This window comes from Parasteatoda tepidariorum, chromosome 12 (assembly GCF_982258835.1).
Source record: "Parasteatoda tepidariorum strain Cologne lab strain chromosome 12, Ptep-v5.0, whole genome shotgun sequence".
In the NCBI taxonomy this organism is placed as follows: Eukaryota; Metazoa; Arthropoda; class Arachnida; order Araneae; family Theridiidae; genus Parasteatoda; species Parasteatoda tepidariorum.
Genome location: NC_141766.1, coordinates 13,675,507 through 13,693,724, shown reverse-complemented (window position 1 = coordinate 13,693,724; position 18,218 = coordinate 13,675,507). Strand labels below are relative to the sequence as shown.

General features: G+C 28.7%; 1 protein-coding gene across 3 annotated transcripts in view; it reads left to right on the top strand.

Annotated features, from left to right (window-relative positions):
* The window catches only part of LOC107449499 (uncharacterized), a 138,027-nt gene extending 122,867 nt beyond the window's left edge, over window positions 1–15,160 (top strand). For all 3 annotated transcript variants that reach the window (XM_087156068.1, XM_087156067.1, XM_087156066.1), the window contains exons 7-16: window positions 127–237; window positions 3,004–3,273; window positions 5,929–6,081; window positions 7,238–7,321; window positions 8,096–8,241; window positions 9,077–9,191; window positions 10,288–10,392; window positions 10,466–10,723; window positions 12,581–12,682; window positions 14,872–15,160. In XM_087156068.1, coding sequence (XP_087012194.1) covers window positions 127–237; window positions 3,004–3,273; window positions 5,929–6,081; window positions 7,238–7,321; window positions 8,096–8,241; window positions 9,077–9,191; window positions 10,288–10,392; window positions 10,466–10,723; window positions 12,581–12,682; window positions 14,872–15,000 — 1,473 coding nt within the window. In that variant the 3' untranslated portion in view covers window positions 15,001–15,160. The remainder of the gene's footprint in view (window positions 1–126; window positions 238–3,003; window positions 3,274–5,928; window positions 6,082–7,237; window positions 7,322–8,095; window positions 8,242–9,076; window positions 9,192–10,287; window positions 10,393–10,465; window positions 10,724–12,580; window positions 12,683–14,871) is intronic.
* Window positions 15,161–18,218: the final 3,058 nt, after the last annotated feature.

Sequence of the window (18,218 nt, the reverse complement as noted above, 5' to 3'; positions counted from 1 at the left end):
ACCATATCCTGTTTTTATAAACCTATCCGGTTCTGTCCAACTCTTCTCTACTAAAAAAAAATGGAATTGTTTCGGAATTTAAGGAATTGTTTCTCAGTTTATATCATAACTTTATTTATTTCATAGCAAAGAGTAATAGCAAGAAACGATCTCAACCACAAAGATGTCCTGCTTACGATTAAAGAGATCCAAACTGAATCTGAAGAGATCGAGCAGTTTGAAGAAGATAAGGCGAAGGTATTTATCAAGCAAACCATTTTATCAGAAGTGTTCTGAAACCCTTTTCTTTTATCTTCTGTCAAAAAATGTTCTATGTTTACAATGCCAAGCAACGTAAATATTGTTACTTTTTCAGGAATTCTAAATTCTATGAGTTATCTGTTTATGTATGTATATATATATATATATATATATATATATATATATATATATATATATATATATATATATATATATATATATATATATATATATATATATATATATATATATATATATATATATATATATATATATACACTACCGGTCAAAAGTTTGCGAAAATTTTGAAATCTACAAAAAAAAGTTCTAAATTCAAATGTTCATAGAACTGCGAAAAATCATTCAAATGGCATGAAAATTTGATATGTTCTAATGTGAACTCTTTACAGTTAGTTACATATGATCAAATTGCAATATTTTGTTTTTTGCGAACTGAATCCACCTTTTCATCATGAGTTGTTTCTATGGTGAAAAAAGTTGTTAAGTTTGAACACTTGCCAAACTTGCAAAAAAATTTTTTTGTACTTTCTGTTAATAGAAAATAGTTATTTGAACAGTTCTATGTAAGTCCTCAAAATTTCAAATCGATTTGATTTTTTTTGACGAAGTTATAGAATTTTGAAAAACATGTGTACTTTTCTCGATTTTTAAGCATTCCACATTTGCGGTCCTTTGGTCTATACATCTTCGACCAAAGAACTTTTTAATTTTAATGTTTTCTATATTTTCAAATAATTAATATTGATTATAAAACAAATATTCTTATTTATTATTGTAATTATTGTTACTACAAGGAACTTATTATGAATATAATTAAAACAATATCTCATAGATGTCACATTTCATCTAAAATTTGTTTGTTCTTGCAAACGATGCTCTGATATTTGAATCGAAGTCAGTTATGGGACATTTTACAACAGGAATGGAACTCTATATCACTTGAAGTGATTAATGGTTTATTAGAACGAATGCTATGCATATGTAAGGCTATAATAAAAGCAAAAGGTGGATGGTTCGAGGAATCTAAGATTTAAATGTTAATTTATTTAATTACAAAATACGAATAAGAATATGTTAAATATTTGACCTGTTGTAAATAAAATAGTTTAATAAAAATGCAAATTTTTTATACTATTGCTATTATTTTTTTAGAATTATTTATGTAATTATTGTTATAACTTTTTAATTTAATTTAATATAAAGTAAAAATATCACAACAAAATTAATACAGGTAAGCAATAAATATAAACAATAAATATAAACAATAATAATTACAATAATGAATAAGAGTATTTGTTTTATGATAAATATTAATTATTTGAAAATATAGAAACATAAAAATTAAAAAGTTCTTTGATAGAAGATGTATAGACCAGAAGACTGCATATGTGGAATGCTCAAAAATCGAGAGAAGTACACATGTTTTTCAAAATTCTATAACTTCGTCAAAAAAAATCGAATCGATTTGAAATTTTGAGGGCTTACATAGAACTGTTCAAATAACTATTTTCTATTAACAGAAAGTACAAAAAATATTATTTGCAAGTTTGGCAAGTGTTCAAACTTTACAACTTTTTTCACCATAAAAACAATCCGTGATGAAAAGCTGGATTCAGTTCGCAAAAAACAAAGTATTGCAATTTGATCATATGTAACTAACAGTAGAGGGTTCACTTCAGAACATATCAAATTTTCATGCCATTTGAATGATTTTTCGCAGTTCTATGAACATTTGAATTTAGGCCTTTTCTTTGCAGATTTAAAACTTTTCGCAAACTTTTGACCGGTAGTGTATATATATATATATATATATATATATATATATATATATATATATATATATATATACACCGAAGAGCCATCACATTATGACCACCCTGCTTATGTTCAAGTAGCTCACAGACGTCAGGGATTGTTCCATGAGGATTATGGGTCCTAATGTGCCCCTTGAAAGCATTGTTCCTGTGCGAGAAACCATGAAAACCTGGGTGAGCCCATTGTTATAGATGGAGGGTGGTCAAAATGTAATGGCTATATATATATATATATATATATATATATATATATATATATATATATATATATATATATATATATATATATATATATATATATATATATATATATATATATATATATATATATATATATATTATTGACGCTACATGAAAATCTCTGGAAATGGATATATAACTACACTGAGGAAACGGTGATGTAATATCCCAGAAAATTGTGTGAACTTTATTTCAAGTTAACACCAAATCCATTTATCAAATATAATTTAAAAGATGTAAATAAATGAAATACAATCGAAAAGCTTTCTCGTATATTCACACCATGCGCAAATTAATTACCTTTGAACTTTGGATAGTAGATTGTTTACGAGTTGGCATGAGTTTGTTGTTGCCCTCATGCTACTATACATCGGCAGAAAAACACGTTAGAATAAGTTTTTAGTTGAGTTATAAGACTATTTATATTTCAATCTTTATATTCAATAATATACCTTCCGCTCTGTTAAGCCATTCGTCTTCCCTCCGCATTCGAATAAGTCTTATGTATCTTACTGTAATAATAAATTCTACCGAATATTCCCAGCTACAGAACAATCTTTCACTTGGTGTGGTGGAACACCACTTTGGAGGATGCATTTACATTGAAATGTCATGCTCATAATTATTGAAGTATTTTTTGTGGAATTTTGAAGATCTTCTGTTTGTATTAATGAATGAATATTTTTAGATCCGAATATCTGATGTTGAAAGAAATGACAGCGGTGTTGGAACGGAAACCAGTAAACCATCTCGCCTGAAATCAACTGATTGGGAAGAACAATTATGTGCTGATTGCGATAATCATGTAGAGCCAATAGAAGATGAGAATTCGGGTCTATTATTTAGTCCTCTAGTGTGTCATAAATGTGAATTCAGTCGGTCTGAGAGGAAAGAAATTATTATAGAGTTTGTAGATACAGAACTCAAATATGGAAGAGACTTGAGAATTATAAAAGAAGTAAGTTCACTATGTGTTAACAATATGCTGCATTAATTTTTTTTTTTTTTAATATCAAAATTTTCTTTCACAATTTAGGCGTATACGGAAATGTGCGTGAGTTAGATTTAATAGTACAGTACACTTATTAAATTATAGTTGTGGACGAGGGTTGTCAAGTATGCCAGCAACAGCATTTTAAATATATATATATATATATATATATATATATATATATATATATATATATATATATATGTCACGGCGAAAGACCGAAATCGGTGGTTGTTGACTTTCACCGGTGAATGTCGACAAACACCAAATACGTCGGTGAAAGATCGAATATTTCATTACATTCTTGTACATTTGGACCCTCACCGGTGTATATCGACAATCACAGATATGCTTTGGTGAATGTCTGAAATATTTATTACATTCGATTTGATATGAATTTATTCGTGGATATAATTACATTTATTCGATATTTTTACCCTACACTGATGTTTTTTTAAGGTTAAGTGCCACTGCCCGGTATACATTTGCCCGGTATACCCTACACTGATGTTTTTTTAAGGTCAAGTGCCATTGCCCGGTATATATTTGCGCGATACTCCAAACACTGATGTTTCTTCTAATCTATCGTCAGTATTAAAATATAGAATAAATTTAAATATATCAAATAAATATAGTAATATTAACGAATAAATTAATATAAAATTGGATGTAGCAAATATTTCGCATATTCACCAAAGCGACTATGTGACTGTTGACATTCAACAGTGAAAGTCAGAAATAAGGGTATTTAGCAAATATTTCGGACATACACCAAGCGACTACGTGAATGTTGACATTCACTGGAGAATGTCGACATTCTCCAGATTTCGGTGTTTCACCGTAACATATATATATATATATATATATATATATATATTATATATATATATATATATATATATATATATATATATATATATATATATATATATATATATATATATATATATATATATATATATATATATATATAATCGTTATAGCATTACATAATCGTTAGTCTTAAAAACCAATTCAATTTTTTCGATTCGTCATTAAAAAGTGGTTGAAAACGAGGGTGAATACATTATTGATAAAAATAAAAAATAAAGTAAAATAAAATCTTAGCAACAAATATGAAATGCACCATTGCGACATTACTTTCGGGCCCCTTTAATATTTCATGAATTTAAAAGTTGTTCGATCAGGTTGGGCGAAAACAACCAACTTAGAGCACTGACATTTATACTAGAATAGCAAATAGATTGATTATCTGATATCTAAGTTGATGAAACTTCTGATCGCGTGTTGTTCTTGTCAAATTATTAAAAATAAGTTCGTATAACTGTTTCTATGGACCAACTTGGTGCAAAATATTAAAATCAAAAACAAAAATTGGCACAAAAAAAGTAAACAAGTAAAATTTTGAAAAAATTGCTCAATGTTAATTATATTAAATCAATACTTACGAAAATTTCTAAAAATATGTTTCTATTTGTATAGTTAAATCTTGTTACTGCGACGTAATTTTTTTTAACAATATCTATCACAACATGATTTATATTATAAAAATCATTCACATGAATTTAAAAGCTATGGACAAAATTGAAAAGAATTAATATATTGATTCTCTAAATGATATTTTTACAATAATTCTTGAGCTAAATCCTCATATGCAAAATTTTATAAGATTTTGAATTCTTTTCAATCTTTCCATTTTTTTTAACCCTGAAAATATATTATAAATGCACGAATTAATAATTTAAAATGCAGTTTTGCTTAATAACTACTAATGTAAACGGAAATTTATATTTATAATCGTTTTCATAAATTGTCATAAGAACAGCTAATGATTTAAACGCTTAAACCACGAATTAAGAATGGATTATTCAAATAACTTAAAGTTCAATATAAGAGTACTACGAAAAAGTTTCTAAAAAGAAATATAAGTCCATTTCAAAGAAACAGAAAAATAATTCTTGAAGTAAATAAAATAATATCTACTGAACTGCAGCTATTTTTCTTATCTAACATTATTGAAAGCACTATTAATTGTTTTTTAAATTTAAAAATGTTATTAATATTGATTAAAAAGATATATAGGACTTTTTACTAACATGTATATTACCGAACTCTCCCTACTTGAATTTGGAAATGAGGCAATTTAAACAGTAGGTACACATATATTTTTTTTTTAATTTAGCAAGTAGCACCAAATGCATCTGGGAAATAATAGAAAGAAGAAGTAAATCATCAATAGCAATTAACTATTCAGTACAGGGTTCAGTACTCTATCCTTGTCAAAAAGCAAAGCAAAGTGATTTGAAAGCAATCATCTTATCAGCAAGAACTTCATTGCTTGCAGAGAAAAATTGTATAGAGTTCAGCAACAACTTTCAGAAAAGTGAATCCCAAAGCAGGGCTCATCTCTGTTTTGACCATCCCTTTTAACCACAAATTGAACCAGAAAGGGGAAAGCATATCTTTTGTCTCAACCTTTTAGGTAGCATTTTTCTAAATGCGCTCGACCCTTGTAATAAGACAGAGGGGAGACCCCAGGAGGGTTAATATTCTTTCTATAAAACCATAAAATAGTGTGTGATTAAATCTATTTAGTCTTTGTAATTAATAAATTTATTTTAGGAATTCTACCGACCTATGGAAATAGCTGGACTTTTGGCAAAAGAACAATTGAATAGTATTTTTTTAAATCTTGATGAATTGATTGCAGCTAATGCAAAATTTTCTGAAAAACTTCAAGATACTTTGGATATAGCAGTGGAGCAAGGTGATGAGGTAAGAAAAATCTTGAGAGTTATTATTCAATTTGACTGGAATTATAATATAATTTTGGCTTTAAGCCTTTTATTTTGAAACCCGTTGATGAAACCCGTCAGTTAAAGTGTGATTAAATCCTTCCCTACTTAAAGGCAATAGTGCTAATAAATGAATCTTAACGTTTAAATTCTTCTTTTTTTTTTCATTTTGTCCACACTCTCAAAACCGTAAGTTTAATTCACAAAATTTTTACTACTACTTTACAAAGGGTCCAGATTGCCTGGCTGGTAGGGCACTGGGCCCATGTCCAAGAGTTCGTGGGTTCGATTCCAGGCCGGCCAAAGACTCCCCGTGTAGTAAATGGGGACTTATGCACTTTAAATCTGTCGAGTCGCAAAGTCCTCCATGTTCCCATAACGAATTAATACCTCTGGGGGTACTGATCCAGGAGTTTCCTTGTTTTCTGGATTGGTTCAAAATTACAAGGCTACGGAGTTGAACATTAGTAGTCGTAAATCCAAAATTGGGTTGGCTGTTCAACGACGGATATAAAAATAATATAAAATAAAATATAATAGTTTGCAAAGGATGTTCATACGATATAAGTGATATCAAACCTAATAAAGCATTGAAATAATGAAATGGAGGAAGCATGTTTCCATTCAGCACATATGACGTCATAACCAACCCAGGATCGTTTTTTATTGTATCCCTTACAGAGGCAGTTTGGGACAATTTAAATAACTAGATAAAGAAACATTTGGCTAAAAAACAATCATATTTTCGGTTTTAGAAGAGAATTTCCAGAAAGCTGGGATTGAAAATTTTGAAAAAAATTTAGAGACAATTGCGCACATAATTAAATACACTGAAATCTTAAACTAAGGAAACTGCATTGTCATTTCTTAATCAAAAGATCAGATCATAACAACTTCTTTTTCTTTTATCATTCCTTATATAAGCTTAATTCATCCAATAGACTTTTTTTTAAATTGTTTTATAGGATTATATATAGGATTATATATTGAGCATTGGACAAAATTATTAATTGCAATAAGATAGTTTTGATGTGAAATATGAAAAAAATATTTAAAAACAGTCATTATAGACACATATATATTTTTCTATTTATTAATGCCTTATTTTAAACCACTTGTACATTTTATTATTTCAGGATTATACTACTGTGAATTTAGGGAAATTGTTTTTGGAATGTTCTTCAATGATGGATGCATTTGAAACCTATTGTGTGAAACAGGTAAATGTGTGCTTTAGTCTTCTTTAAATTGAATTCAACTTGAAATAGTAAATAATTTTTTCATATATTTTCTTGATATGCTGTGAAAAAACATTTTTAAGAAATATTTTCAAGCACTTTTAATTGAAAAATATGAATGTCATATTGATATTTGTTTAAAATTTAAATGAATTAATCTTTTAATTGCTAATTGTAAGTTACGCAAACAAGATCAGGATTGCGTGTAGTATCTTAAGAGGACGTTATGCAGAAATTTTGCTTTACCTCTTTAGGTTTAGAGAAAAAGGAATAAACCTAGAGATGCTGAGAAAATATTTTTAAAATTTCAAATTTGAGACGCAGTAGAGGAAGAATTTCAAATTTGAGGATCAGTGGAGGAAGAATTTCATATTTGAGACGCAGTAGAGGAAGAATTTCAAATTTGAGACGCAAGGCGGAGCAAGTTGGCAACTCTGCAAATTTATTAGAATGATTCATTTTTGTCCATAAAATGCATGGAACCCATTAAATATGCTTTTAATCCCTTATATTTCACAAATAAACTGACTTTAGTTGGCAGATCTTTTTCGAAAAATGTTGCTAAATATCTTATTTTATTCTGTAACCGACGTTGGACAACCAGCCCAATTCTGATAATGTCAAATATCATCAAAAGTTTGTTTAGAAATCAAAAACTAAGCCTAATATCAAAGATGGCGGGACCTTTGCCGTTCTATTACCAAAAAAAAAAGTGTTATTGAATACAAAATATTGAATGTTTGTTTTTTGAAATAGGCTTCAGCATCAGTTCTACTAAGTGCCTTGGAAAAGGATAAAGAATTGTTGCGGATTTTTTTACGAGTTTCCCAAATGGAAAATACATTGCTGAGAAGAATGAATTTACCAGCTTTTCTCATGGTTCCAGTTCAACGAGTAACTCGGTAAGCTCTGTTTTCTCCATTAGTTACTAAGATGTGCTTAAAAATGGAAGAAAATTTATTTGATTAATCTATTCAACCACGTTACAAGTTATATTTACTTAAAATGAAAATATTTCTTGCATTCACTTTCAGTAGTAAACTGAAAGAAGTGTGCTAGGGGAAAAAATGCTAGTTTGAACCTCTTTTAATACGTTTTCGCTTTTTGTTAGTCACCACTTTTTGCAGTTTTAATGTACGTAGCATTCCTGCAGTTGACATCATCATTCTACAAAATTACACATTTTTTTCTCAAATATTGGAAAGATATAAAAAGTCGCTGTTTTCTTATCACTATACTAATAATACGAAATTTTAAGTTAAATTAATATCGAGAAAAACAAATAAGGGTAGAAGCCTCTTAAGAATTGCACAGGAAAAGTCTGGAAATGACACTGTAATAAACATTTTCTTCCTGTGCCTTTGAACAGCTACTTTTATTTATCTAAACTATCTTAATTTTATGTTGTTGTTTTTTAATAATTATTGTCGAAACTTACATTCAGCATTAGCTGCTTCATCGTAATTTACTGATTTGGCGTCTTACTAGACAAGCTTGCCAAATCATTAAATTTCAATAGAACAATTATTTCTGAGCCTATAAGAATGCAATTTTTGATAATATATAATGAAAAACATAAAGTTAACATCAAATTGAGATATTTTAGGAAAATAAAAGGCACACAACTTATCCATATTAGGCAAAATATGACCGGGTTTTCGTGCAAATTTACTTCCGTTAAAAATTAATCTTTTACGCAGTATTTTGTGTCTAAGAGAAAAGTTTTTGTGTTTTTAGATACCCCTTGCTGTTGAGTCGTTTACACAAAGTGACACCAATTCATCACAAAGATCGTGTAGCACTGAGAGAAGCACAACAAAAAGTAGAATTGCATTTGGAACACATCAATCAAGTAAGAGAATTTTTCAGTAGTTGATTATCTTCAGAACAGAGTTAAATGAAACTATATTTTTTTTAATCAAGAATTAGAGTTAATATAGAATTTTTTCGGCTGAACCAAAATAATTCAATGTATGAAAGTCAAATTTTCTGTAAAAGATTTTCAAAAAAGTAGTTTTATTTGCAGTTTGTATGTAATCTGTAGCATTAAGAACAAAAAAAAACTATGAATATATTTTTTCAATGCAGACTATTATGTTAAGGGCATCATTTTCACCCAAGGCAGTTAAAAATATCGCACTGTTCATTATTATTGTGAGGTTTTATTTATTTATTTATTTTTTTATTTTATTTTATTAGTTTATCTAATAATAATCTCTTTTGAATGACAATTTTCGACATTCGAATGCAGATCAATCCGAAATAAATCTAATGATTCAAAAACCTGAATGTTTATCACTAGTTTTGAAACCATTTCATTAATAATTGAAGTTCGAGGGAGAAGAAAGGTTCATTTTTCCCGCAATCGCCAACTGTTGTATTTTGTAGATTACCGAGTTTTAACAAATCAATAACCTGAAAAATTGTTTCTCCGAAAGTTGGGTAACAGTGAAGATGGTTCATACTGGTTTAAATTGGTTGCGCCTGAGGAAAAATGGTTCCAAAGAAACTTCAGAAAACTTTATAACCCCTGTGTTCCCATAAAGGGTGCTTAAAATCAAAATTAGAAGTCCCTGAAAAACATGTTGGCAAAAATTTGAATGAAAAATCTTCTGTATTTTCAATATACCTCTAAAGAAAAGACGAGGTGGCTCAAAGAATAAATGAAGAAAACGAAAGAAATGCTAGTGAGGTCTTGACCAACACGTCTTTTAAATTTTAGTTCTTTTCAAAATCAAAAATTGTAAACATTGTTTTTAAATTTTTGGAGGATGTAAATAAACAATTGTTACATCCGTATATATTTTTATTTTGTGATTTCAATCGCTTCTAAAAATTTTTAAACCTTGAAATTTCTTCAAATCAGCTTTCATTGACCGCTCATTCCCTTTGGTCATCAATTATAATATGTAAAAAATAAAATAATTTTCTGTTGTTATTGTTTATAGCAAACTAAGGGAGTTGGCGGAACAAAAATTTGGCGTCGAATTTCTAACATTTCTGCATCTCATCGACGTCTAGGGAAGGATATAGGTAGCATAAAACTACGGAAGGTAAGAACCAAACTCATTAACGAATAAAATATCTTATAAAAATAAGACCAATTATTATTTTTTATTTTTTCAGATGGCATTAGAAGTATTGAATTGGAAGCAAGATGAAACACGATTTGTCATGGCGGGAAATTTATTCTTCACTGATAATCCATGGAATAAGAAAGGAAAATTTACATATGTACATGCACTGCTTATTGCTCTTGGTAAACCCAACTCCAATTATAGGCCAGAGCTTGAGAATTTTGTTTTATTTCCTAGAAACACTGGAATTAGAGATGCAAGTTTAGTTCTAATGAAGGAAAAAAATGGTCGTTTTCTAATTACTCGGGTAAATATCTTGAATGAAAATATGTTTACTTGTGAGAGTTGCATAAGTATGCTTTTAAAGTTTAACATATTATGAATTTAATAACTGAAACAGTTCGCAGGTGAGATTTTTATTCTGGACACAGCTCGAAAAGCGTGTCTGAGAAAATGGGCACAGCTAGAAGTGCGTGTTTAAGAGAATGAACAGAGTTAGAAGTGCCTGTTTAATAAAATGGGCACAGCTGGAAATGCATATTTAAGAAAATGAGCACAGCGACAGCTGGAAGTGCATGTTTTAGAAAATGGCGCAGATGGAAGTGCGCGAAGAAAATGGGGTGCATGTTTAAGAAAATGGGCGCAGCTGAAAGTACGTGCTTAAGAAAATGGGCATAGCTGGAAGCGGGTATTTAAGGAATAGATAACTATTTTTTTAAAAAATGGATGCAGCCTTTGGTTTTATTTTTCAAAATTCTCTTAAAGCAATTGTTCTTTTTTAAAAAATAAGTTATTGAATTCTAATAAATTCGTTATGTGATATCATCCCAAAATCATTTAGCAAAAAAAAAAAAAAAAATTTTTTTTTTTTTTTTTGAGAATGCAGCATTTGTTTCTGCAAGGTTCTCACAGGTCCCATAAACTTCTAATAGTAATGTTAAATTAAAGTTGCTCGAAGTTAGATTTTTAAAATCACTTAGCGTTCTAAATAAGAAGAAACGTCAGAAAAATTACACGAGTAATATACCGAAGTGCCGTAATGTTTATGCTTAAAGTACAAAAAAGTAAATGAACAAAATTTCTCGTTTAGTTAAATTTGAGTGGAGCAGAGAAAAGGCACATGTTTTGCTACGTCTATTTATTCAAACACGTAACACGTATATTTTTGCAAGGTTCATTTTTTTTAAATAAGTCTCTCTCTCTCTCTCTCTCTCTCTCTCTCTATATATATATATATATATATATATATATATATATATATATATATATATATATATATATATATATAAAATGCTTTCCAAAAGTGACAAAAGGGACACATTGGTTGTGACCGACTTTCCTATTAAAGATTAGTGCATGAATTGTTAATTTTATGTATGTTATGATGGAATTTAATAGTTTATTTTAGAAATTTCTAAATGCAAAAACTGTTTACTCTCAATACTTGAAAGTAAGAGTATGCAAATATAATAATGTGCATTGAATTGTCCTTCATTAGCGCATTCACTTGCATGTATTATGTTGGTAATTAAGCCAATTACGTGTTTTTGTGAATAACTGTTGTGATCTTTGTCCTGCACTTTCTGAAAATGACGCAATAGGAAGAAAATCCACAGTTTTGTAAAAATCACCGCATACAAAAATACTTCATAACTAAATGCTTCATAACAAACATAATTAAAAGCAATTCATAATTAAATACATTCGGATAGGCGAACTAGAACTTGATTGGTACAATATATTTACCCAAGAAAACTCGCCAATCAAGTTTTCGTTCGACTCTCCGAATTCGTATGCAATGAGAATGGCCCTTAGAAGCTTGTTCCTTCCGTATTTCGAAAGGATAAAGAGAATCTGATGACAGATATTTGTGGAAAAAAATTGGAGAATATGGGAAAAGAAAGCATTTTATCAGTCCAGTTAATTGGCTCGACGTTAATCGGATTAATGTTAATCTATGTTATTTGTTAGAGGATATATATAAGCTAACGTCTTATACAATGTTCTTTCTATAAATATAATTTTATTCTTGGTATGAAATAATTATTGAAAAGAGTGGTTTTTTTGACGTTCATTTATCTCATATTTTATTTGATATGTATATATTAATTTTATATTTAGGATTCTTTTATTAAATTGTAACTATGAGTGCACTATTCTATAGGATCCATTATATCTTGGTAACTGTGTTATCAGCTGTGAATCAGAAAATGATGATGTCTTTGAAATGCAAGAATACACAACAAAGGACTCATATGTGATTAAGGTAAAAAAATCTTTAGTGATTACCTTTTAAAGTGATTCTTCTTTGTATTAACACATTTACTATTAACTATTGTTCTAACACATATTTTCGACAAAGAATTGTACTCAGCACGGATGCTTACAATTTAAATGCGACAAAATAGAATGTATGTATATTTAGAAAATGCTTTTAATGGTAAGCCTTTTTAATGCTTTACTCTGCATATCACAAAGTATAGTTTTTAGATGCTTTATGTACAGAAAATTTGATGCACTTATTCCCCAGCTCTTCCTTTAATACTCTTGCATGCCATCATAAGAACAAAACATGAGCTAAACGTCGACCCAAATCTCGTGTGTGTATATATATATATATATATATATATATATATATATATATATATATATATATATATATATATATATATATATATATATATATATATATATATATATATATATATATATATATATATATATATATATATATATATATATATATATACAGTAGAGTCCCGATTATCCGAGCCCCGGTTATCCGAGTTTCCAATTTAACCGAGCTATCAAATATTTCAAGGATATTTTCTGTTCTAGTTTATTTTTAAAAAAAACGCTGAAAATTAAGTCTGAATTTTATCTCCCAAACACTCAGAAAAGCAAAATCCAACAACTTGGTCTGATGAAATTATCGTTAATATCCTCAATAATGATAATGAATCTAGCAAAGATGATGAAGACAGTGATTATTAAAATCAACATATAAAAATCTCTCATACAGATGGACTAAAAGCTATCGAATGTACTATTGAATATATAGAACAACAAAAAGAGGCGACACCAGCCTTCCTCTTATCCCTAAAAAAGGCGAAACATTACTACAGAAAAGTGCCAAAGTTACGTAGAACGAAACACGATTAACGACTTTTTTTAAGTAAAAACTATTTAATTCTCGTAAAGAATTCTTTTTAAATGTTTTTAAGTAAGCTTTGTAATTATAATATGAATTGTATGTGGTATACTCGTATACATTTTGTATTTCGTAAATATATTACATTTATACCTTCTCTTTTTCTTTCCGTTTTTATACTCTTCGCTTTAACCGAGTTTTTCAGTTATCCGAGTTTGTTGCGGTCCCCATTAACTCGGATAATCGGGACTCTACTGTATATATATATATATATATATATATATATATATATATGGCTTTATATATTATCTTTCTATATATATTATATATATATATATAAATGGCTTTACACCAAAGTGGTGTTGCACTACAAGAATGTACACTACTTGGTGTCAAGTAGCCGCCATTTTTATAATTCAGTAACACTAAAATTTATAATATATGATGCACATAAAGAGTCTATAAAGTGACGATACAATATAAAGTAAGAATTTAGGATGCAATATTTCTTAAAATAAAATTAGTTTGTAAATCACGCACATCACAGAGAGTTTTTTATATTCTGTTTTTATCCTTTTTCTCTCTCGGCTACTATGGTTTCTTTAATTTTGTTTCTCCCCTTTATTTTTCGATTTCCCGTAGGCAAATTTATGTTTTATATTTCAAATTACTTTTGCTTCTTCTCCTTCACGTCTAACAAGTCCTGAAAGTGGGAGCCTACTTTTGAGCTCTTGTCGAAAGATTATGTTGAAACATGTCGACTGCTATTTGCAATTTATATATTATAAAGTGAAAGCATTGTTATTCAAGTAATATCAGTGAAATAAGTAATGGTCTTTTGCTTTAGATATATGCAACCAAGATGAATGCCACAATTTCTCAGGTGTACTACGCATTAAATGTATTCATTAAAATATTAGACATGTAAAGGTAATATAGGCAAGTCTTAAATCCTCCTGTAAAAACTAAACGGGTAGAAAAACAACGCCAATAACTCGTTATCAAAATGGTGGACTACCACAGACTTCCCCAAATCTCAAACGTGGTGGTTTAGTAAAAGAGCGTGGCATCCAGGTCCAAAGATATGACTGATTTATATCACAGATACTATCACCAGCTTTGATAGCCGTGTGTTTAAGTAAGCTTATATCGAACCTCTGATTGCATATACATTTTTAATGATTAGAATAATTAATACATTGACCTGTAAAATTGGGGCACTTATTTCGATTTTTAATTTTTATATATAACCTTTTATTTTGAGTGGGGAAAAAAAGAAAACTGATAGTAACTTTATTTTTTAGGGTGAAACAAAGAAAGATACTAAAGAATGGCTACGAATGTTAAGATATCATGCAAAAGATTTAGGTTCGTGGAGAAAACGAAGAAATGCTTTAGCTAATATCATGATTAATGGTATGATTCGTCAGTGAAGTTCCTGATTTCATTTTCTGTGATGTTCACGATTTTAGAGATGATCTTGGATCTAGTCTTTTATAAAAAGAGCGCTTCAATGTATTTTATATTTACATGATTATTCTATATTAAATGTTTTGTATATGATGAAACATTAAAAGAATTAAAGCCCACTTATTTTATGACCGATAGAATTTTTTTCAAAAAAAAAAGAATAAAAGAAGATTGGAAAAGATTGTGTTATATATCCTAATCATACCATCGAAATAACAGTAAGATTATCATTTTCAGAAGCCAATTTCCGAAATAACACTTTTTTTCCTTTGGAAGCTTGGTTTAAATTAAGCGCAAGGAAATTCAAAAAATGTATGCTTCCTTGAAACGACTAAGATTTTTTTGAAATAAAGAACAACAAAAGCCTTTAAATTATTTAATAATTTCAATAAATCATTAAAATAATATCATAATATTTGAATTGTAACCAAGGTAAAGGAAAATTTCCTAAAACGTCTACAAAATAAATTTTGAAGTTAAAATTTAAACCCATGTTTAGTTTAGTTCATAGGTGGATTGGGGTTAATAACCCAAACCAATATCTAGTTTAGTATCCAATATTTAAAGTTTGCCCCATCCCACCAGGTAAGCTATGAATAGTTTCTAAAATTTTCTGAAGGAGAGAAATGACTAGTGAGCTATTGTTTTCCATGTATTTTTTTTTTCTTCACTGAATGAAATAAAACTTAAATTTATAGAGTGAAGTTATAATAGTTTTATGCATAAATGGGCATTCCTAAAAAATTATAACCTTTATGTATAAAACACTCGTAACTTCTTAATTTTTATAAGCTATGCCTTGGTCCCATTTGATTCAGTAGAAAAATATCTCATTTGTCTAGATAGCAATATCACGCAAGTTAGCAGGCGTCCCAAAAAACAACAATTTGAAAAATCAAAGGAAATAGAAATGCGTTGCTTTCTCCCAGAATTTCAAAACTATTTGTACTATCAAGCTTGGTTCTTATCTAGTTCAATACACCTAACAAAAGTGACGGTAAAACTAATCATGAAGGTAAAACTAATCACGTGCTATAAAACATAAAGGCAGAACGTATAAACTAATGAAAGCAAGCTAAATACTTACAAAACATTCGTTATAAATGAAGGTTAGCATGATAAACTTTGAGACAAGGCTTAAAGTGACGTCCTACCTTCGTTGTTTTTTTCTTATTTTATTTTTTTTTTCCTTTTTTTTGCAACGAAAAAGCACGCTTTAAAAAACGAGCAAAATATTGCAAAACATGCCTGAATATTTCTCAGAAACGTGGACATCTAAATTAAAATTCGGATCTGAACTGAAAATTAAGCCTCACAGAAAAACCGATGTGAAACCATGAACTAAAAAAGAGCGGGTTGCACAGTTAAATTGATTGGAAAAACGCACGGATTGTGCATATTTTGCTACTTCCACATTGCCTGTGGAAATAGCGGCATATGCAACAAGGGCTAAAACTTATAACAGAACAATTTTATTACAGATTTGAAATAATTTGCGATCCAGAAATGTCTTAATATATCTTATTTTAGAAAAAAATATCTAAGGTTAGAAAAAAGAAGAATTTTTGTGAGATGATGACTTAAAAATTAGCATGGCTTTGGAATCTTTTTACAATTTTCTGTTTTTAGTATTTGCTGTTTAACAAAAGGCATGTTGGGCATTTTATTGGTAACAAATTATACTACAATAATATTTCATAAATTGAGTTAAAGTTGTGAAATAATTATAAAAAAAATTTTAAGTAAATGTTTTCAACATCATCTTTTAAAAAATAGTTTCTTTAAGTTAACGGCGGATTAAGTTTGAACGCCAAAATAAAATTGCAGTTCTGAATTGCTCATTTAAAAAACATAGCGAACTGTAAGTTTTTTGAGTAGCACTAACGTGTATTTATTTTTTCTTATTTCAAACAAATAAGGAGAGAATAAATTATTTGTTTGTTCATTTCTCTAGAAAAAAGATGCTTGACAGCATTTAAAATGAATGTTTAGTTTAAGGAATAACCTACGAAACCAAAGTACTAATAAAAATAAAACAAAATAGATTTTTACATGATCGGGAAAAAAATCTATGTGGTAACATAAAGAATGAGAATTTGAAAATTCAATTAATTAATTGCTTGAATAGATCTGCTAAACACGCATGACCAGATAATTAAATATTTAATTTTAAAATTAAAATGCTTATGACTCTATATCAGATATTAAGATATTTTAAGACGTTTATACATTTTGGCTGCATATTCAACAGCTCTGTTCGGCAACTCTATGCTCTTTGTAGTGATCTAAAACATTACAACACAATTTCAGATAATCATTGTTGATGTTACTAGAATTTGATTCAAAAAGATATAAAGATAGATTTTACAAAACTAGTATCTTCGTTTTAGCTTTTATGGTTTAGTTATTAGAATATATATTGAACAATGGATAAATTATTCCAAATAAACGCATGCCAATACCCATTACTGAAATTGAATCAACTGTAGAATAACTCAACTAAAAGGAGAAAAGATGCACAACCACATTCAATCCTAAACATCTTTTTACTAAAATCAGTAAAATTTAGCAGATGACTTAAAAAGGAGCCTGGTGTTTGTTAATCAAAGAAAAAAATATTTGTAATTGACTATTAATGAAAAATCATGAATGAAATTTTACGCAACTTTGCTCAAGTCATGTTCCTTGTAAGCTAAAGACATTTAGGTATTAATCTCCCCATTTACATATTTGATTCGTTGTCGACAAATTATTTTTTAGAAATAACTGATTTTAGTTTTTCTCGGCTTTTACTAAATAAAAAAAAGTGAAACTTTACATTTTTCCATAGAAAAGTTCATTAATATGGTATAAAAAATTTATGCCTCATAATTCAAACTGCCTCCGTCCACTATTTAATCAGATAATAATAAATAATTATTAAAAATTATCTTTGGGTAAACGAGTTACATCAGTGGGTGCGAATTTTTTTAATTGCTTAATTAGTTCTTAAGATATGAGTAAAAACACTATAAGTGTCATTTAAGGGGTTTCCAGATTTCGGTTATAGAACAGTCAAATTAGCACCGTCAAAAATGCCGTTCTTCGAACTAATTTCCAGAAATTATCTTATTTCACTTTAAGCATACCAAACTAGAATAATACGAATTTGCAACGGTTTCTGATGTGAGTTAAATTTTTG